The sequence below is a fragment of the Sylvia atricapilla genome, chromosome 12 (genome assembly GCF_009819655.1).
Source record: "Sylvia atricapilla isolate bSylAtr1 chromosome 12, bSylAtr1.pri, whole genome shotgun sequence".
In the NCBI taxonomy this organism is placed as follows: domain Eukaryota; kingdom Metazoa; phylum Chordata; class Aves; order Passeriformes; family Sylviidae; genus Sylvia; species Sylvia atricapilla.
In genome coordinates, this window is record NC_089151.1 from 11,369,003 (window position 1) to 11,392,130 (window position 23,128).

The following is a 23,128-nucleotide window of genomic DNA, read 5'->3' on the forward strand; positions in this document are numbered from 1 at the left end:
TAAGGTAACTTTTGGACCAAAACCTAGACAGTATATTCTTCTCTAACCATAAGTAATGAAAGGTGGGAATAACACCTGGTTTAGACCGTAAGACAGGAGAATTAGAGGCAACTGATTCCCAGTAAAATTATACAAGAGTAAACCATGGTCTTGGGCAGAAGGCGTGAGTGTTATGTCCTTGGCTTGTCTGCAGGGTTTCTTAAGGTCTTAAGAATAATTTCAGTTTTTTTAAACTTAGCAATGAAACTTGAGTTTTGCTGCTGGAAGATCCATGTTTAATCCTTACACAGCATTACTTTCACATACTGAGGCCGACATCACGGGTAGTCAAAGAATATGTTTAATAAAAAATAATTAAACTTCCATTTGCTCTATAGAACATCATAGAAAGTAATTCAATAAATTACAAATGACTTTTTAAGACGCTTGTTCAACTACAGAAAGCAAATCCAGACTACACAGAACACAACTGGCAAATATTGCAAATGTCCAAAAAAAACCTGGACTAAGACTTGGATCATGAAGCCTGAAACAAGGGATAGAAATACAAGGCAATAACAGCTAAGGTTTTTTTAGTAACTACCAACACACACTTTATCATCACCTTGGATATCCTTTTAATTTTAACTTCAGTATTAGTGTAATTCTACTGAGGTTTCCTTATAACCCTTAACTTTATACAACCGTATTTGCATATAGTTTAGCTGATAGTGGGACACTTTTTCCCCCTCTGGACCAAACTGATGAAAAATAACCCAAATATAATTATGTTCAAGTCTACACCAGCCTTCATTACTTGAAACTGTAATTGCCTTATTACATAGAAAGAATCACTAGAACAGTAACCAAACTTACTTGACCATAATAGGAAAATACTTTATTTCATAAATCTGATATAAATTAGGTTTTAGCCACAAGATTTAGGACTTGTTTTGTGGGGGAAGGGTGGGAAGTGATGGTATTGTTGACATACTCCATCAGCGAACAAAGTTAATAACTGCTTGTAAAACTTTGGCTATTTCATAGATGCATCCTAGTTAAATAAAAGTGCTATATTACAAAGGGCAAAATATTAAATATGAAATACCTTTTATTTTTATGATGAAGAATTGGCTACCCCCTTCTCTTGGCAGTTTTTGATTTTCACTATTGCTAAGACACTGCATGAAGGGCCAAAAATCAGAATACTATCTGGGAAAATACATAACCAGCACAATCCAAATGGTACTTGTATAATTGTGTAATTACATCTAATACTGCTTCTAATCATGGGGCTAGTTATTTTGCACATAGAAACTTATATTTCATTGGTAAAGTTCTTGATAAAAAACAACACAGTTGTTTTACTGTACAAGCAAGCAACAGAACTATATCAAAATATACAGTTTTTGTTTTTTATTTTTAAATTTATCCCTTTGTAAAGCTTTTTCCATGACTTTCATTAGTACCTGTATCTATTTTCTCTTAACACTTGCCTATTCTTGGACCGTAAATGATGTAACCAAGGTCAACTGAAGTCTCAGTCAGTTCAGGAGTTCTGTAAATGAGAATCTGGGCCTCGACCGTGTCAGAGTAATAGCAGCTTAAGAAGAAGGAGGAATCATATCACACATCAAATCTTAAGACAGATTTTATATAGTGAAGGGTTCTAAGGATTTGGACTTAAAAACAGATGCCTTATGCCCTGTTACTGTGGTTTCTAGGAATAATTTGTTTTCCTTACTATTCAAAGTGCTTTTTTCTTTAGTGGGTAACTCAGCATAATATATGAAGTGATATCCCAATAATGATTTTGGATAATATTTAATATTTAGTCAGATTTAAATCTGCAGAGAAGTTTAAACTCAAAAGGAGTTCAAAACTATCTGTACTTTATTTACCATTATTAACTGGGAACTCCAGGAGGTTTTATGACATAAAACACAAATAGAAATCTACACAAACAAAGCAAACAAACAATTTTTACATGAATTATGCAGTGTTGAAAGGTCTTTTCAGTGGCACTTTATGACAGTTTGCCTCTTCTGAGTCTTGGGGAAACTACTCCTCATTTTGGGACTTTTAATTCTGCAGAGGGAGCCCAAAACTTTGCAAGGTGTAAACTAAATAGACCTACATGGTGCCAAGTAGCATGAGATAAGACAGTTTTTGCTTTAATTTCCCCTAAGTGCTGTCAAAGAGAACAGATGCAATAAGGAGAAAATAAGAAACCCAACAGTCTTACCTCAACTCAGATTTTAACATGCTATACAGGATGTCCTTAAGAAACAAAACAAAACCTGAAAACAAGTAATAGAAACCAATGTAAACTTCCTAAACTAACTCAGCTGAGGTAACAGGTAGCCAGTTTAATTGGCTGATTGGGAAAAATTTATCTTCTTTTAAACACACTTGTACCTGAATTGGAAACAGCAGTGCATCACAACACTAGAGCATTTTCATGTAATTAAAGCAATGGATGGTGATGTAGATTCTACAGCTTTCATGACATTCATTAGCTGCCCAAATTATTGCTGAGTTTTGATCTGTAAATTATAAGTGTCAAGGAGGCTGTAAAACTATATTCAAATTAAATCAATAATATGCATAAAGTATTCTGTGTTCACTGCAAATATATTAAATATACAGCTCTTACTTGAGCATTATTTTCATAAAATTAACCCCCCAACAAAATTATAATGCCTTTTTGTTGTAATTTTACACCATTGTGTATTTGATAGTACATACAAGTTCAGAAACTTATGAACTTCAAGAAATATTACATGCAAAACGTCTCTGAAAGCAGTTTGCACTTCTAAACAAATACTGAAATGTTCGGTCAGTAAATCATTGATGCACTCAACACTGGGTTATTTACAATGAAATAATTAAAGAATAAATTCAAAATCAGTTTATAATTTAAGTGCAGAGTCTGGGGTCAGTCTTCATCGCTTGAATCCGAATCCTCAGATGAAGACGATGTACTGTCAGATCCAGATGAAGCATCTGCTTTCTCTGAACCCTCATCTGTGCTGTTTTCGTTGTGAGAGCTTGGCTCTGTTCCCCCTTTGTCTTCCTGATCTCTAACCCTAGAATTTTCCTCCTTTTCTTCTGTGGGCTTGGCTGAGCCTGTGTCATTGCTTTCACTGTTCTGTACATCAAAAATATTAGACTGAGACAAAGCTGGGATATGAAGATTAAGGCCTGGAGTGAGAAGCATCCCTGGGTAAAGTATGTTGGACAAAAGTAAAGGGTTAAGAGAGAGAGGATTGGCAGCTGCGGCGGCAGAGGATGTCGAAGGAGAACTCGAAACAGAGTTTTCGCCACCAGTATCCGTATTTTGGTCTTCTGTCCTTTCTTTCTTTGTATCCGTCTCCTTCGAATCGTTTCCCTTTTTCTCCTCCGACGCGGATTCTGTCGACTTTGTCAGGAGTCCTCCCATGCCCAGCAGGTTTGGTAATCCAGCCATCCCTGACAGCAGCATGGGGAACATGGCAGCCACGTTCTTGGCGTCTCCTCCGGCAGCCAGGCCAGCCGGCATTCCCATCAATCCCGCCGTGACCTGCAGCGACTGCAGGTTCTGCAGGTTGTGCTGCAGGGCCTGCAGGCTGGGCAGGTCCACGCCCGGGAGCAGCCCGTTGGCCAGCAGCGGGTTGAGGGAGGCGCTGGCGGCGGAGGCGGCCGCGGCAGCCGCCGTGGCCTTGGCGATCTCGCTCTTGGGGCGCCTGCCCCGCCGGCTCACCTCCTCCCGCACCACCGGGCCCGTCAGGATGCGCTCAAACATTCCTTCGGGGAGGAAGCCCTGGGAGAGACACAGCGGCACTTTAGTGGTTGGGAGCGGCAGGATGCCAGGGGAAAAGCCAACGGAGGACTCAAGCACAGAGAACAGTGTCAAAGGCCTAATCTCTACACAATTCCCTGGAATCTGCCATGACTCTGCGTTAGCACATCCCAAATGTCTGAAGGTCCATCTCCACTGGGAGGATCACACAGACCTTCTCACACCCTCTGCTAACTCATCCTTCATGGTTTCCTGGCACATCATGCCAAATATAGCTAATTACAGGAGCAGGCTCAATCTAAGATCTAAACCAGAATTGCTTTTAAGTATTATCACACAGCAACCACTTGACAGTTTAATTAGTTTTCAATTTAAAGTTAAATATGTGTGATTGCACAGACAAACAATCTCTGAGGCCTTTTTATTTTTGCTAGTGTGTCTCTAATGTCCTCGTATTTCATCCCATCCATAAACTGAAGAATAAACAAAAAAGACTCAACTTGAATTTAAATTAAATTCACATTACTTCTGTTTAGGATTTGTACAGTATTACTTCACCACTCTTAAGACTTCCTACCTAACCACAAAGAATTGCAATGAATACATACATTCCCTTCGAAATGTATAGTCTTGAAATTTCCTTTCTAAAATGGCAATTGTAAGACCAAACATTACTCATCACCATAGTACAACTACCTTTTTTCTCCAGCAAATAACACTGATTTATATTAGTTTAATACAACTAGAGGAAGTCAGAAATCAAGTTCTGTTCTTCCCTACTGTAGATAACTATTACTTTCTCAAAGTAATTCTGCTATTATTTATACATCTATTCAGAGATATACAGTATACAACACAACTTTCTGAAGTTCAAAATATGTCCTTATCTTTAAGGCAAGACTGAGTATTGTCACTATCCTAATTTCTCAAAGATGCACACTAAAAGTAAAATATTTAAAATTACGCTTTTTTTCTTCCCAACCGGATTTTCAGAGAAAGTATTCTCATTATTAAACAATTTCTTGGCTAATATCTTTCCTAAAAGCAACTGGGCTATATTTAAGACATGGAAAGTCACAGTATTGCAACATCTTCAACAAAATCCCTAATTTGGGGTTGCCACACACTATTCCACCCCTTTTTCCTGCTCCAGCTGTGCCAGCAAAGCATTTACTGAACACTAAGCTGAAGAAAGCCGACACTGACTCATCTTTGCTGTTAATGTAATACCAAAAACAAAAATCACACCTCTTGGCATGCATTTTTTTTTTCTGTTAGCCTTGTTTCCTTTCAGATACATTTTATGTCATGGTTATCTTATTCCGCAAATACTCACAGACTGTTTTACAACTTCTCCCCACTCAGGAGCTACTCCATACTCTGGATTTTCTTTCAAGAACCTGCACAAATCCTTCAGAGGGGGAGCAAATGCACCTCCAACCTGAGAAACAGAAGATAGACGTCAGTGACTATGTGACAACCAGTAAGAAAAAAGGCAACTTTAATACCTGACACTGTTTCATTTTTACCTTTTAAGTAACACAGTACAAATAAAGCCTCACTTCAAACAATCACTGAGCATGCAGCTTTTGGCTGACTCCTGGTGATAGGTGCGTACATGATTTGTTCTAAATCTACTAAACTCATCTATTGAACTCAGTTCCAGACTTCAATATTTGACATTCCCACTAATGTTTAATATTTAATGTTTATTTAGACATGCAATGAATGGAAGAGCAACATGAACAGGGAACACTGGTCCAAGTATTACCAAGAAGGTTATAAGTACAATCCTATTACACTTTTCCTTTATTCAGTAAATAAATCCTATTCTCTTATCTCAGTCAACTTCTAAAAAAACTTCTTTTAAGAGGCTCTGCCATCATGAAGTAAGTTCTTGAGGTTTTTTTCATGCAAAAAAGGCCAAGTTTAAGTTACTAAACAGCATATCTTAATAAAAGCATATAAGCAGGAAAGTGAGCTTTTAAATTAATGAGAGGTATTATTCAGATCCAGAAAGAAAAAACTTTCTGTTTCTGCTTAACTTTCTCTAGAAACTGCAACTTACAACGTATTTTCTAGGCTCCTTTTGGTCCCTCACTCCCTGTTACTCAAAGTATTATAGAACTAAAAAAGAAAATGAGAAAAAACGAGTTTGGTGATATGGAGAAATTTCAGACAACTTGTAAGTGAAAAAGCAGATCAATGAAGCATCTAAATACCAACTATGGAGTGGAAATTTGAGTGGAAAAAAGCCATCATGAAAACACAGGTTTTCACAGTGAACAGAGATCATGTCTCTCACTCCTTGATCCTCAATTTTGACAAGATCCCTCAGGGCACAGCTTTTGAAGAGCAGCCATGGATCCCAGTTTCAAGAGACCCACAACCATTCTGGTTCCCCTTTAGAGCTGCTGTCTCAATACACTGAAGAGATTAAAGACTCAAATTCTGCCTTGCTCTCCTGCACAGACGGACAAAGCTCCTGACCTTAATACAACAGCATACAAAAAAATCCCATTTTCCCTTGTGGCTGCTCTAACAAAAAGAGAAGCTGGCAGTGCCACGAGGGAAAGGGAAAATGCTCCATCCATGGACACAACAGCTCAAAGATTCCCCCTGGACTGCTGCTCCGGTGCTACACTGACATTCAAAGACACCATCACACATATCTGGCCAGATCTGTCCAACAGACACCAGTAATGTTTAATGTTCTGCATGCTTTTCTTGAACATTGCCTTTAGCCTCCCCCAGAGCCTATTCAAATGCGTTATGCTGTTCCCAAACTCTGACCGCCTGTACAAAAAGTCAATTCAATGCCTGCTCTCACATCTTCCACTGCCTTTTCACACAAGAATTTCCCTTCTCCTTTTGTTCTGTTCCCCTACCATTTCATCTAGAAATGTGACTGACAGCCAATACCAACTGGTGGATCCATCAAGGGCAAAAGCCAGACATTACGGAAAAAGACAAAACAAACCAGTACACAGGATTCCCTCAATTCCAAAGGACAAGTTTCCATGCCAGATATACTACCAATTCAATTTTATTGTGTCAAAAATAGTAATGAGAAGATTACAAAAAAATCTCAAAACTTCGGATCACACTTTGATCACATATTTTGAACATGTATTTTAGTGGCCCTGCCTCTGTCTGAGTCAATGGCACAAACCCTGCAGCATACCAAGTGTTCAGTTCCATAAACCGTGGGCTAAATTTCTATCTGTATCTTACATAATTTCATAGTTCATAAAAAATTACGATTAGTTTGTCATTGACTTTTTTGTTCTGTGCCGAAACTTAAAAAAAACCCTTTCATTTGTATACTAAGAAAATTTTATCAAGTGCAGTATATCAAGTTCTTCATCTGGAGTAACTTTTTATTTGGAAGGTATCAGAATGGGAACAGTATCACGGTATCACCAATACCTTTCTTGCATTTCTTCTATTTATGAGCTGAACACGTTCTTCACCAGTTAAACTGTTCACATCCAGTTTATTGGGGTTTCGACACCGGTGTCTTTTTTGTTTGGGCCTTCCATCGTGCAGCTGCATCCTCTGTTATAAAGGAATTAAAAAGCCAATTATCTTTCTGACATAACTGCTTTAAAAACAGCAAGATCTCTGTGCATTCTCTTGAGTCAGGCATTAATCTGAGCTTCAGAAATATTTTAATAACAGTACCTATTTACTAACCACAATCATTTAATAAGCAGCCCAGTAAACAGCACTACATCATCTCTCTGATGCGCCTGCCCATTGCTTTACTAATTTTTCAGTTTTTAACAGTGCTTTAATTGTCTGGAAGACTGCTGCTGTTTTATATTATCTTCATGGAGAAGTAAGGTTATTATTCCAGATACCACACACATGACTTTCTCACATTCTGACAAACATTAACAAATCTCAAATTCAGAAGTAAGAGTATGAGAAGGTCACACCCACACAAACACCACTACCACAGCACTGTACTGTAGGTATGAGATACATTCCACAGTAAGTTCTTTAATCCTCTTGCACATCACTAAATATGCTGTTACACATTTTCAGCTCCCATCATCAGTATCATGGTAATATGAGTTTCCTTATCCTAGATTATTTTTTAAATTTAAAGTGTAATAATACAAAGATCTAATGTCTTGATTTACTACTGCTTTTCTTGGCAATTACATTTGTGAGACAAAAGGAAGGCTTGCAGACCTCACTATAAAAAGAAATGGGTATTTTCCTTTTCCTATGTGGAACAGAAGGACAAGGAAATCATTCCCTGTAACACAGAATACAAACTCAAATACATCATATGTGAAATATTTTACTATTTAGCTAGGGAGAAGTGAAAGGAATACTCACAGGGATACAAGCTCCTGAATCTTCAACATATCCAGGATGCTCTTTAAGCCACCTTTCTAAATCTTTTCTTTTAGGGGCATCATCACCTGCAAGCCTTGTTCCATCTTTTAGGTTAATAACAGGAACTGGACTCTCTGCATCAAGCATGACTTGGGACTGTGTGTAAGTGAGTGCTGGGTTTATTCCTGCAGCAACCTGGCAGGAGTTAATACCTGGATTAACCTGGAGAAATCAAACACATCTGATTTACTGAAATCAAACCATCCCAATTATTTCATGTATGAGTCAAAGCCACAGTTTTGCAAATCACACTCAAAGACTTGGGCACTGCTCATGCCACTGCAATCCCTTCAAGGCACTGCCCAATCAGGTCCCATAACAGATGTTACAGGAGGGCATATCCAAGTGTTGCTACGTCAAGCCACAAATTTTTAATAATACACTGTTAAAGGTCATCAGAATTAAAGTTATATTTTAAAAACAGTAATTGATACTGTATATATTTAATACTTAATGACACTCCACCAGTTGTCATCTGTGTAATCATAAACTATCAGCAAAAAATATCCCAAACCCAAAGTTTTGACTACAAGTTTCTATGGAACAGGGACAGTTAGTTATGCTCAGTTAAGGCACTAAAAATTTTGATCTTATTTTTTGGACACAAAATCAAGTTTACTTACATGGTTAGGCTGTTTATTTCTATTCATAAAGAGAACATCAACCCCCTCCACATTCTTCCTCCTTCCTCGTCTCTTTTTGACTACAGGCTGACTGTCAGCAATAACTCCATTGGCACTGGCTGTTAAGTGACTGGAAGTACCTAATAAATGATGCAATAAAACTTGTGTCAGATGCTTGTTTATAAAGAGAAACATGTCTGAACAAAAAAAGGAAATAAAATTATTTGAATTAGTGTCAGTGCATGTAATTTCTACATGTAACAGCTAAGATAAACTGCCCTTTGTTTTATGACTATTTAAAGCATCATGAATATGAGGGTCTGAAAGCCACTTTACTACAAAAATTTCATTATTGCCCCTCCAAATTCATCTGTACAGGGATTGACAGCCATCGAAAACTGTTGATATCATATATACAGAGAGGCAGACATCCCTGAATAAATGTTTAACAAGACCTCAACGGTTTGTTGCAAAATTTAAGCAGAAGCTGGCCTAAATTAAGCACCCATTTTTAATAATTTCTAATATTTTAATCCAGATGTTAACGCCTTATTTCATGCTTGTTTTTATTATTCAGAGGATACCTCAAGTTACTTTGTTATGAAACAAGCTGTTAAGTTTTCAGCTATAAATCAAAAATTGATTCTAGATTATTGTCTTCCATTGCCTCTTTATATGAGACACAAGAAAGATTTCTATGAAGAGTCCAAATTGGCAGAGACATAAATCTGGAACTCTTCATCTTTACTAAAGAAGTAGCCACATAAAGTTCTGAGTTAAACTGATTACTATCAGTGTACAGTGATCACTTTATAATTATTAATATCCTCTTTGCAGGGGGTTTACAGTGTGTAATAGCACTATTCTAGTAAATGAACATTACAGTAATTGACACTGTGATAAAGTATCAGATTCTCCAAACTGGAGGATGTCTCTACACTGGAATTGCCCCAGACTGCAGTTCAGAACAACAATGCAAACATCTCTCTTCCACTGCCAATTCATGGACATCAACAGAAGAACCCAGATTTAATACTAGATTACCCTTCTGCTCTCTGGTATTTTAATGTACCTGATTTGGGAAGTGATTTGGGGAAGTTGACAAGGCTGGTTTCTGAAGCATTCTGGAGTTCACGGAGCCGAGCCAGATATTGCTGCTGACCCAATGCACACTCCTCGCTTTCAAATGGCCTTTTCTGAGACAGTCCCTGCTTCTGAAAAGTCAATTTCAAACCACCTTCCTGTTAAATAAATGCCATGGTTAGAAGAGCTTCTGCTGAAGCAGAAAGAACTACTTCATTATCAGGGCTTTCACATACAGTTACTCCAGCAGAATTGAGAAAGAATGAAAATACTGTGTTAGACCTTATTTTAGACCTTAATCTTGCTCTTCCATGTAAAACCAGAATTTGAACAGCAATTTCAAGTGAACTGAAAAATCCAGACACTGGTAAGGTGTTTACCTCCTGAATCCAGTCCTAGACCCAACTACAGGAGCAAATAGTCACTTATTTTTATGTGCTACAAACAGGTCTCAAACTACAGATAAACAAAACGTTTGAAGCTTCTACCCTGCGTTTAAACCAGGAAATTTTCCTGTAATCCTCTAAAAGACCATGAAATAATAAGGTGATTGTTGAAATGTTTAAAAACAGCTGAACAGCACAAATACCTTTTTATACTAACCAGATTTGTTAGAAACAGCATAAAACAAGCTGTCTGAGGAAGCATCAGCATGGAAAAAATTCAATTCAGAGACAAAAATAATTCCTTCCAGTGGCTTATGCAAATTAAAAATAAAAAAAAAGAAAAAGAAAAAAGAACACAGGAAAACCCCCTCCCAAAAAACCAAACCCAAACCCCAAACACTCAGTGCCCAGAAGCAGCAGACCCAAATACCCACAAACAAGTGTGTGAAGAAGTGAGAGTGAGAGCAGGCAGCCACTTGCAGGTAAAGCATGCCGCACACCGCAATCGCAACCAGGTCCTAGGGCAATAAAAATAAACATACGTCATTGATTTTCACTGTAAACTCCTTTTCTCGTACATGCTTCTTCACCTTTGACAGCTGGGGTGACTGCTCATATTCTTCTTTTACAGCTGCAAGAGGGGGTGTGGGTGCACTGGGCTCACTGTACTCTGCAGCTGCCCCTGAGCTGTCCAGGAGTTTGGTGGTGTAGAAGGATGCCACTGTGGTGCTGTCGTAGCTCCTTCGGGCTGAAGGCCATTTACCCTTCAACACTGTCTGACAAATGCTGTCCAGTCTGTTAATCATAACTCGATCCTAAAAAAAAAACGAGAAGAGCATTTTGTAAGACCAATGCTTACAAACACTGTTACTTTTATGTATTAGCTCTTAATTCTACAGACAAAAGACACCATTTTTATCAGTGGACTTGGACTTGAAGATTTTGAAGTTCCTGGATTTGTACTGAGTCACTGTAAATCTGTGAAATTCTGTACCTAATTTCACTAGGTGCCTCAAACCAAATATGCAATTTCTCTCACCTGTACAGGGTCTGGTAGATGAATGAAATACACTATCTCCCTAATTTTTTAATGGAAAGATATGGTAACTAGCAAAGCAGTACTTGTATGTGTGGCCTTGACTCACTGCTAGCAGGACATGAACCTGTGAGTAGCACCATAACATACAGAAAATAGCATTTATAAAACCAAACCTGCAGATTCATGTCTCCTTTTAGCTTCCAAAACCATGTAATTTCCTCATTCCCATTCTTTGGACACCAAACACAGATAATACTTCACACACCTCCATAATACACAGTTCTCAAGTCCCAATTAATTCAGCTAAGTACATGAGAACCACAGAAACTACTGGATCTTCTGATCATTTCATAGTTACTTGTCATATAAAACTTGTGACTGCTGAAATTACAAGTTCTTTAAGCAAACACTTACTTCTGAGTTCAAGACTCTCCCTATATTTGGGATAAGTCAACTTTTTACTTTGAATATCATTTTTCACAAAGTGCCTAGGACCTGCAATATTTAAGTTATGCTCCCCTTCAAAAATTATGAAAAGTAATATCTACATTAAAATGCATGTTTCATGAGTCAACATAACCCCTAAAGTATCCTGAAGCTCAAATACTACAGCTATTTTCCCTGCTTCTTGGTTCTAACATATTTAACAGAATATTAATGTTAGAGCCCACCTTCAACTACTACTTTGGTTTTCAAAGTTGCCCTAAGAACTTGCCTTTGGCCAGTAGGATGCAGCCAACATGTATCCACCTTGTAGGAGATAACTGGAATTTGGTGTCCCATTGTTCATCTGGAAACTGTCTTGTGTCTCATCTTGTGTGGTGCTCAGAGAGGCCACACTCTCTTCATCATAGGCTTTTATATGTGGCGTTCCTTCTGCTAAATAAAACCGTCCAAATCATTATGTTGTAAGAGAATTAAACACTCAGTGCAAGAGGTTCAGGTGAACAAAACACACACAACAATGCTCAGAAACAGTCCAAACACAAAGTTAAACTGAAGAATTAAGTCTCTCAGGTTTTTCAGGCTGATCCTTTTCTAGACATGTAAATTCCACACATACTCCTGTTAGTATTTAGAAGCTTAAGGTGGTGAACATTTAGCTATTTGGAAACAGACATGCTTCAGAGTAATCTAACAGACAGTCTTCACTTCACATACTTCCTATGTAAGACAATATTCACTAAAGTATAGAATTAAACTGAAAACAAAGGTGTCTATCACCAGCATATGGCAAATCCATTGGGACAGTACTTTAAAGAACAGCCCATTTCATTTATGCATGAAATACTGGATATTCCATGCCTTGAACATGTGTGCCTGCATAATTCAATCGTTCAAAATTCAATTGTTTGGTTTTTAATCATTGAGGATTTTTTCCTATTATCTTTCCAGCGTGTCCTCTGACTTTCTTATATTTCATCATTAGTATTTCCATTTTGTCTCCATCCAGACAACAACAGAAGTTTCACTATGACATGGGGACAGTCTGAAACAACAGTGTGGCCTGGAAAGTTAACTACTACATCAACACAAAGAGTAAGAGGGGCAGCTCTTCAGTAATTGAATTTGTCCTTAACAATAGCTCTGTACAAAGCCATCTGATAGAAGCCAGCACTCCCATCAGAGATGCATCAAATGTGGAAAGTATGCCAAAGGGTCATCGCCACTGGACAACCAATGAAATAAAACCTGGGCATAAAATTAAAATAAAGATGAAATTAAGTGAACTTTCCAGCATTTACAGATCTCTTCAATACCAACAGCAAAATAACAAAAAAACCCACAAATCCCAAAACAAAGAGGCCAACTAATTTATGGGATTCTGCAGTATGAGGAAGGCAAGATTACTTGCCTGAACAGATGGAGCTGGCACAAAACAAGCCTAATATCTGGACTTGTAGCACACTTACGGTATCCACAAACTCTACCTGAATATTTATGTTACATATATTTATATATTCCTTTGCTGTCGTCGTTTTATTGTTTGCATACAACTGTTTCCTCTAAAAACATTCTTTCCCTGCTACAGGCAGCAGCATATTAGTAATTTCCCGTAAGTGGCATTTTACTTGCCCAGTAATCATTGCCCCAGTAAATTAACCTCATAGTTTTCATCTGTCATTTCCATGGACAAGAAGATCCATCTGATTAAGACAGTGCCCTTTTCCCCTTAGGTACTGGAAAAAAAATAGGTTCTTAATCCCACTGCCTACCTTCATTTTATTCCCTTCTCTGTTACCATTTGTATCACACAGAGAAATCTTTCCCCATTCTGAGTTTCAGTGGGGGAAGTAGAGGCCACTTCACAGCAGCAAAGTAAGGAGTGTATTAAATAATGAATGGTTGGATTATTAAAAACTCTAAATCACGTTATCAGAGGTTTTCGCTTCTAGTTTGAAGCATTCACTGTGTCTGTGTTATGTGGTCCTACATGTCACCTCAGTCTTGCCTAAGCAGGTTTTTTTAACTGAATTTTTTGAAGAGTTTTTAAGTATTTGAAAATTCACTATAGAAATCCAGTTTACAATAGAAAGCAGCTGACATGACTCGAGTTTGGACAAAAGGAAGCTTGAGAGTTTCATGAAAGAACAATGAGGAAGCTACATAGACAGGTGAGCAAGAGTGGAAAAAAACCAGGGAAACCTACAAGATCTGTTTAGAAAGAAAAAGAACCCACAGTAGGGAATGCACACACACACTGTATTTCCAGAAAACGCTGTCCATTTCACTCTCCCCACATATGAACCACATGCACAGCAACCTTGCTTAGGGAGCCGGTCAGCACATCCTAAGGACCTCACCCAAGGCACTGATATGAAGCAAACAAAAAGCAGTATTCCTGAAATTCTTCCGATTCACTTGGAAGAATCAAGCAAATATATTTATTTATATATATTTATTTACTTAATGTTTAATGAAGTTTACTTCTGTGGGATTTAATAGCCTTTTTTAGACATTTTTCCATTAAGAATAAACTAGTTAAGAGTTATACTGCAGAAGTAAGACTACACACATACCACGTTTTTGTGCCTCCTCTTCATCACTATCACTCTCTTCAGACGATGATGATGACGACGACGATGATGATGAGGACGATGAGGAGGAGGATGAAGATGCTGAAGAACAAGATGAAGATGATGAAGAGCTAGAGCCAGATCGAGAGTGGGAACAAGACGAGGAAGACGAAGAGGATGAAGATGATGACCTGGAAGAACAGGATGATCTATCTGAGTCAGAGTCTGAGTCAGAGCTAGAGTCAGACCCCCTTTTGCTGACTCTCTGTTTTTTGGAAGCTGGGTTTGGAGTCAGAGGCTCTGTCCTTGCTGCCACCATGCGCCTGTCTGTCTCAGTCTTCACGCTAGGTCTGTGGTCTGTAATTTGTATTGGGGTGCCATTTTTGGGACTCAAAGGTTCAGATTTCAGTATTGTCTGTGTCTCCTCTGTAGACATAGATTCCTCTTCAGAAGACTGAGGGTCCTCTTTGAGATTTTCATTTTTAGCTTTTGTGTCCTCAAAAGCATTCACTTTAGCATCTGACAGTCTTGACTGAGGTGTAAGAGGAGAAGCAGATAATGCCATCTGGTACTGGTGCAAGAGTGGGGTAGAAGTCCTTGAGAGAGCCACTTTGTTTTGATTATAGTTCCTCTGGGCAGACATAAACGAGAGCTCAGGATCACGAAGGATATGATAATCTGTCCTGCTAACTCCGTGCTTAGCAGCTCCAATAAGTAAATCCCTGTCATGAGTCCCACATTCCCACCAGACAGGTAGGTCTGGGTTTGGCTGGCACAGCTTGAGTCGCTCAAACAGCTGGGGGTGTCTGAGAGCCTGTTCTCGCACTTTGCGCAGGAGCTCGATGCGGTACAAAGTCCGGGAAGCGCGTTCCTCTGTGATGGGCTGGATAAAAAGGTTTGGGTCCACGAGTTCTGTATTAAAACATAACGAATTAGAGTCTGCCAAAACCAACAAATCAGTACTTTAAGGAGGTAACTCTAATCAGTTATGTATCCCATTGTAAGCTTTCAGTTTTACTCTCAACATGTTTCCTAATTCCTCCTCCCCCATTTGTATCTTCCAACACATGAAAGAAAAACCTTTTCAAGTTAAGCACTGACAACACAAATTTAGTAAGTAAAAATATACACACCCACCTTCTTTTGAGGGGAGACGACAGACCCTCCTGCACATTGACATAAATGCATACAGGTACTTCTCCAAGCTCTCATCAGTTTTCTTGTGCAGACGAGCCATCGCTCGAAACTTGGTCCAATCAAACCGTCCTCTTTCAGGGTCAAACACCACTCCAAACGTGGACACAACTCTGTAAAAGTCAGCTTCTTCTCTTCTTGTCCATCTTGACCAGCAAGAAAAAGATGTGAAATTCTGTCAATTTCTTCCACTGCTTCACATATTATGCCTCTACCATGTTCTACGTATGGGCGGATTGAAAAAGTACATTTTCATGCTGCACATACCTTTGCTGTCTTTCAATCTTAGCAGCCATCTTTGGATTCAGTGCAGCTTCTTCATATGGAAGCTGCATCATACTGGTTTGTACTGGGAATGTTGGCTGGATCTGCTGGGCCTGCCTGTTTTTACTCGTCCGTTGATAAGCTGTTATCAGGCGGCGCAGACGCGTTGTTAAGGCAGACTGAGTGGGCCAATAGATTTTGTCCCCTTCCATCATTTGTCCCTCTATACGAAAACCAAGTCATGGGAAAATAAAGAAGTTAATTGTTGCTGGTGTCTATGGTTCTACACTAGGTTATCTGTGTTTTAGCTAAGAATCACAAAGAGTTAAAACAATTCAAAACGCAAAAGCAACTGGCTCAGATTTGAAGCTTTATGGATTTACCTCCATCTGCTATTACGAGATCACCTGGGGATGAAACATCATCCTGTAAAAATACAAAAGTGAAGCACTATTTAAAATACAGCCCTCTCCAGAGATGGAGGTTAAATATACTTTTCACAAAAATATCTGAATATAATAAAGAACAAAAGTAACAAACAATTTGGATAAATGGCTAACAGGGCATGCAACAGAACTATGCAACAATTCCCTACCATTTCCACCCACCCAACTTCAAAAACACATGGAGTAAGCTTTATCAATTTAGAGAAATACAGAAAAAGTAGTAATAATTTGCTCAACAAAAAAGTGGAAGTATTACATTACAAGTGAACCTGTGTTGAAGTGTCTAAGTGAATGACTGTTAAAAGGAGCTATTAACTAGTGCCTACTGTACCTCTATGTCATCCTTAAACAGTGCTGGTGCTGGTTTATATTCTGGATCTTCTACATCCCTGTTAAAATTTCAACACAAAAGAAGCCATTTTAGTAATATTCTACACTAATTGCAAAGTTCTTACACTCTTTTCAATTAAGCCAAACTGATTTAAATTTAGTAAGAGACTGCATTTAATTTTATGTTTGAAATGAAGAAAGTATTTCACGGCAGCTTTAGCTTGAATCCTGCTCCCCCCAATTCACTGTATCATTCAAAGGTATTCTTTGTGATCACAACTAAAAACTTCAGTGATGATGCAATGAATAAAAGCAGTTCTCTCTTTCAGCAGTTATCAGTAATTCTGATCTACTGGCGTCACTGGTCAGCTGTACAAGACTAAGACATCAAAAGCTGACCTGAAATCCAGTTAAACACGTCTGCAGCACTCTACCTCTGAATGCTTTTGCACTTCAGTGTCTAAGCAGTATTTCCAATAAATCAACATAAGGTAGAATCCTTGTTAATAACAAGCCTCTGCATTTTTCCCCTAACTGTGAAATCCCAAATTTCAGAAGTTGTAACACCATTCCTCTTTTCCACCCTATGGGAGTGAAATCAAAGCAGTATTTCTTACAACAATGACACCAAACTCCTGCAAAACCACTTATGAAGAGAGTAAGGTACAGCATGTAAATTCAAATCTGTTTGCTTTAAGGTCCCAAAACATTTCCTTTCATACCCATCCATATAATCATTTGCTCTCTGTTCAGCAGCAACTGCTTTGTCATCTGGTTTTCCAACCCTTTCCAAGAAGCAAAGAGCTGGGTCTGCTCTGATAGTGTTGTATTTTTCATAACCTATAAAGGAAAAACAAAAACAAAAGGTAAAAATTCAACTTACAGAGTAAACCAAAAAAATAAATTGAGTGTAGGGTATTTTTATATTGGGGTGTAGCGACTGTACATACACAGCCACCCTCACTACTCACCATGTTTAAAAACTCCAATTAGAAGAGATTTATCTGCATCTGCATCCCACCACTCAGCAGGAACTTCAGAGTGGTCTGGCTCAGGAACCCAAACATCAATTTCACTACAGAAAAGCATGAAGAGCAAACCAACATCAACAGAATTCAGAGGAAGAAATAATTTTTTTTTATTTTCTTAGTAAATTTCTACTTTATATGGGACTTGAAACTTCTCTCTTCAAGCACACAAATACAGTAAAACCCTAAAAACTCCCAGCAGCCTGTGCTTGTACAGCTTTGCAAACCAAGGATTATCTGTGTCAGTGTTTAATAGCATGAGAGGGACTGTTCTTCATTAGTATTTCTGAATCAAACTACAACTTTGTCTGCCACAAGCTCCTGTAGCACTGAGCTCAAGAATTTTCAAACAGCAATACTTACATCAAAAAATAAGTTAAAAAAAAATATAAAAATAAAGGCATCAATGGAATACACAGCACATAATTAAAAGCATGGGAAAACCTGCCAATTATCACGTCAAGTACATAATTCTATCTTTCACTCACTATTTCAGTCTATTTGACTCACATTATTTGACTTGATATAGCTAGACTCATAATGAGGAATCAGGACTTCCACATGTCAAGTTGATGAAGTGTTTAGTAAACAAAGAGAAAACAAAAACATGTTCCTCACTGCCTGAGGATAAACACATTTATTTTAACATTTCTTATTTAGGTCTACGCAGATTCCTAAATTTTCATCTGACATTTGAAATAAACAAGTAAAAATATTTTCTCTATAGTTCACCTGGCATCAGTTCCATCAAAGACTTTTTGGAATTCACTACCAATGACTTCTTGTTTTAAGTAATAGAGCATTCTTACTCGAAGTAAGACCCTAAATAAAGAAAAGAGAAATACAAATATTAGAACTCTAAAAGCTTTCAGTAATTGTGGATGGTTTTGTTTTGTCTTTTGTAATATCACAGAGATTTCAAATAATTTTCCTAAAACATACTTCTTTCAGTTATAAGGGTGATAACATCCAGCTTCTTACTGTCATCACATTTACAATATTTTTCATTGCAAAATTTCTTTCAAATCCTGAAGATCCGGGTCAACAAAACACTATTCACTTACTTCATGAAATACTGCTAGGAACAAACTGCTATTTCCATTTTCCTCCTTAGAACATGCCCAAGAGAGGACTGAGTGAGCTGACAATGAACATCCTCCCCTTAACCTCTTCAATTCCTTCTCACTCACAATTTGGTGCATGACCCCAATGACTTCTCCACGCTTTATCTCGATTCTTGACTACAGCTGCATGAATTGTCCAAGAAGAATATGACAAGTTTTGCTACAGAAAAATCATGTATGTAAACCAAGCTCATTCACTGCCATGAATGACTAAGCTTTCACAAGCTGGTAGCTCAGATTCTCTGAAGCCTAGAAAAAGTGCCAGGGAAACAGCATGTAAGATTGAGGGGCAATAACTTCAGTGCTTTCAGTCTCTCTGATAAGCACTCCCACTCTTCAGTCCCTTGGCTGCTGCAAGGCATCCCAAGCATGTTAGCAAGAAATCTCTCCACAGACAAAAACAGATCAAAAATTGTAACAGAATTATTTTACATGTGAAATCTGTTCACCTCCAAATACATCATGACCTGTTTATTCTAATCAAACTAACACCATCAAAATCTCTTTCTTCCTACTACTACAACTATTTTAAAGTCGAAGACAATGAGAAACCAGAAGAAAAAGCAAACATCAAAAGACATTCACACTTCAGTTACTGCTTACTTGTTGCAATGGTGTTTTATGTGCTTCTTGTACCCTTCATCTTGCAACAGATGTTCTGGATTGTATTTTCGAAGCCATTCTGCTTTGTGTATATCAAAAGTGCTAGCTTGGGTTTTCACTTTTTTCCCTTTTCTTCCTCTAGGCACAGGGGCTGATAAGCCTATATAATGTAAAATATTAAAGGTATACACAGAGATGCCCACAACACTTATAGTTCCTATATACTACACATATATTGTGATCTGAAGTGCAGGAACAACACTAACAATCATCGTCTATGCGAGTCATGTATGTAACTCAGTATCTGAGTCTTTTTGTGTCTCAGAGCACCTCTGGAGCACACACTGCCAGTAAGGACAAACAGGAGAGGGGGAGGAGTGTGCTGTTTGTCACCTATTATGAAACAGAAGAGGTTCTTATGAAATGAAAGCTCACACCAAACACCATTTGGGTAAGCCATCACATCAAGGCAAAGCAGCAACGACACTTCTTTGCCCATCAGCTGAATTGAGGGCTTGAAATAAATCCCATTTATTTCAAGTAGGATGAATTCAGAGAGGCTTTTTAGCTGGTTTTATCCCAGTACCACAGGCACACACATATGAAGCTGTTTAAGTGCAGCAACACATTAAGTCCTTACCAAGGTGGTTCTGTAATTCTCGTGTTCGCCCATCCTCTGTTGGGGTGATGAGATCCCATATAAAACTCTTTATTTTCTCATCCCCTCTGTAGTGAACAAGACAATAGGCTAACAGGGCTCGGCAAATGATCTCCACATCGTGTTCATTCAGCTGCCTCTTGAAGCGACCATGGGACAGAATTTCTCTCCACCGACCCCACCTAGCCCAAAGTGAAACACAAACCAGCACCTGGAAGTGAAACACTGGGGTAGCTACAGACTTCTCTTAAAAACAAAATTTTTCTCTAAAATACTTAGCTTCTATTGTTTTTCTTTCAGCTTAAGTTACTAGGTAGAAATAATAAAGTAACATTTGCAACATAACTCCAACTGATTAAAACAGTTTTAAACAGAAAGTGCCTCTTTACAAAAAGTATGATTGTTTTAAACTTTAAAGCCACAAAACTGACGGAACTCATTTTGAAAAGAATGCTGTTATTTTTCTTGTAAGATGGGTCCGAGAAGACCTAAGATTTGATTTCCAAATCAACTTATCTGATTTCAGTATGCTTAAAATAACTGGTTAGATTCTCAGTTCCTATTTGTGCCTCAGAGAAGTGCAAGATGTTCTACAATTATGAAAATCAAGTTACCTACCAAGCCTTTATTTCAGACATTTTTTAAGGAGTCTTGAGCCTGCCTGCAGCACTTACTGTAATGATTTTTAAGAGACTCCTGTAGTGCCCATGTTAAATGCCATAATCTCATTTGAAGAAAGATTTTTCACCCTTCTTTCTTAATGTTTCTTTAATTGCAAATTGTCAGGAAGATTTATTACAGGGTGCAGGATAAATTCCTGCTCTAAAAACATTCTCTGCACACACACCAGGTTATTGCCAATATACAGTTAAGTTATTCCACAAATGCAATTTATTACATGGAAGAAACCGTATTTTTAAAACGCTTCACAGAATAAAGAAGGATGTACACAGTACCCATAGACCAGCAAGTTCTTCTCCACACGGAAGCACTCCGTCCTTCCGTAGCCATTGGAACGGTCGCACGGCCGGCGGAGCTTTGGTTTTTCTTCACTCTCACTCTCCACCTCAGACAACTCTGCCAGCTCATCTTTTGTGGCACTGAAGGGCCGTGTTTGCTTCCTGATCCTTGGGGTATCAATAACAAGGCTGTTCTGCAAAATTGCAACCAAACCTTGTCAGAGAAACCTTGTGAGAGCACTCGGCTTCAGTTCAGGAACAATTACTACCTCTTGTCATTCACATCTGTTCCCTAAAGACACTGAACCCATGGAGCAAGTTTTTTTGGAGCAAGCAATTTGGGGTATTTAAGGCAACAATGAGTTTCATGCGCTAATGCCAGCACATTAATTACAAACAACACAGAGTATCATATCTGAGCTGAACACTCAGACAGACTACTCTGTAGTCCTTCTGAGAGAAAAGGGGCACTGAAACCTTTCTGAATCAAATGCATGGGGAATGTCATCAAGTAGAGGACACAGATTTCAGGATTATAAAATTTATACAGGTCTTAGTCACTTATTCTGCAGATTCCAGTCCAAGATTTACAGACAGAGAAAAGGGGCAATCAGAGTAATTCCATACTTTCAATCATTTTCAGGTCCTTGACAAAAATCAGAAATGTCCAAACTTTTTCTGGACAGCAGTGAAATAGCAAAATACTACACTGGTCATCAGACTGACTGCTCATGCACAGAAAGTCTGATTTGTTGAAATATTCATCAAAAAAGCACCAGAAATCCCATATCTGCAATTTCAGAATCCAACGCCAAGCACATACTTGAAAAAACATACATTAAAAAAGTACTTACTCTACCACTGATAGCATCAATATCTATTTCTGCTTTTTTGGCCCATTTCTGCCAGAAATTGGGATCATCTAGTGAAATATCAGTCCTGTTTCCAGATGCAACAAAACTAGCCTGTAAGAAATAAAACTAAAGTTTACCAACATCATACATCAAAAGTTTGTAGTTTGCCTCACTGCTGTGAAGATTGCCTGACCTTATTTCATGAAAAATCTCCCAAGCAGCTGTTAAGACTTTAAAAGTTACTTACACTGCAAAGCAACTCAAAAGTTCTCCTCCCCCTTAATTTTTAAAAATCAGATCCATAATATATCAGAAAAATCTAATGAACTTTTATGCACCATCAGGAGAGAAGAACATTAAGCAGCAAGATTCTTCTGCTTCTAAGTCTGAATCTAAATTACTCGAATGGAAGAAAAAAGAATCTTTTGAAGAGGCTTATCAGCATTTGGGGATTTCATCTCATGCAGAAGTACTCGCTTGAGGGAAATTTCAAAGGGGCGTTTAAGCTGCCAACAATCAAAGCCTGAGCGCATGGAATAGGCTTAATTTCAGAAGGCATTTAAAAAACCCTGATACACTGCATTTGGGAAAAGAGTAAATACATATAAAAATTTCTAACTCTTCTGATAAAAAGACAGTGATGATGATCTTTAGAAATCAACTTCTTATTTAAGCCGTAATCAGCAAGATTTAAGAAAACCTAAACAAACATATATATAAAAATAATATTTTTAAATAGGGCTATTTAAGAATATAAACATACATTTATGATATTTTAAGTCTTCTTTTTTCTTTGCCTTTTAAATTCTTTTGGAATTCTCACAATTGCATTCACAAAGTGCCCACACCCCATGCTCAGTTTTACTGCTCGATATTTTACACTCTCAGCCTCCTTCCCATGTACATATATATCTCTCCACTCACCGCTATTTTAGGAAATTTCTTATTTTGCTTCTCCAATTCTTACCAAAAAAGCTCAAGGTTCAAAATATATCCTTTGTTTATACATTTTTAGAACAGGCCTGACAATTTTTACTCTTATTGGCATATATATTTTCCCCTGGCCTTAATGTATCCAAATACAAATAGTTCTATAGACAAACTTGTTTTAATATTCTTGGTTAATGCAGCTCATTATATTTCACAGAACCCTCAGCCTTTTCCAAAGCAGCACAGATCCATTACTCATCTTTGCTCAAGCACACTCCTTGCACCTGGCATTTACAGAATCTGTGGCAATCTGATTTTTAGGTGCACTTTAACAAAAACATACAGATGCAAACCCTCTAAATATGTACCTCACACACTCCCCTCGTTAAACATAAGTAAACACAACTTAAAAAGAAGGCC

At 38.0% G+C, this 23,128-nt stretch overlaps 1 protein-coding gene across 2 annotated transcripts in view; it reads right to left on the reverse strand.

Moving 5' to 3' along the window:
* Positions 1-324: 324 nt before the first annotated feature.
* The window catches only part of CHD9 (chromodomain helicase DNA binding protein 9), a 77,410-nt gene continuing 54,606 nt past the window's right edge, over positions 325-23,128 (reverse strand). For both annotated transcript variants that reach the window (XM_066327867.1, XM_066327868.1), the window contains 20 exons: positions 21,779-21,889; positions 20,922-21,118; positions 19,948-20,147; positions 19,308-19,467; positions 18,313-18,402; positions 17,524-17,627; positions 17,275-17,392; positions 16,554-16,611; positions 16,160-16,202; positions 15,780-15,999; positions 15,456-15,658; positions 14,322-15,230; positions 12,017-12,180; positions 10,805-11,077; positions 9,866-10,034; positions 8,794-8,933; positions 8,111-8,332; positions 7,190-7,318; positions 5,097-5,201; positions 325-3,781 (listed from right to left, as the gene is read on the reverse strand). In XM_066327867.1, coding sequence (XP_066183964.1) covers positions 2,918-3,781; positions 5,097-5,201; positions 7,190-7,318; positions 8,111-8,332; positions 8,794-8,933; positions 9,866-10,034; positions 10,805-11,077; positions 12,017-12,180; positions 14,322-15,230; positions 15,456-15,658; positions 15,780-15,999; positions 16,160-16,202; positions 16,554-16,611; positions 17,275-17,392; positions 17,524-17,627; positions 18,313-18,402; positions 19,308-19,467; positions 19,948-20,147; positions 20,922-21,118; positions 21,779-21,889 — 4,479 coding nt within the window. In that variant the 3' untranslated portion in view covers positions 325-2,917. The remainder of the gene's footprint in view (positions 3,782-5,096; positions 5,202-7,189; positions 7,319-8,110; positions 8,333-8,793; positions 8,934-9,865; positions 10,035-10,804; positions 11,078-12,016; positions 12,181-14,321; positions 15,231-15,455; positions 15,659-15,779; positions 16,000-16,159; positions 16,203-16,553; positions 16,612-17,274; positions 17,393-17,523; positions 17,628-18,312; positions 18,403-19,307; positions 19,468-19,947; positions 20,148-20,921; positions 21,119-21,778; positions 21,890-23,128) is intronic.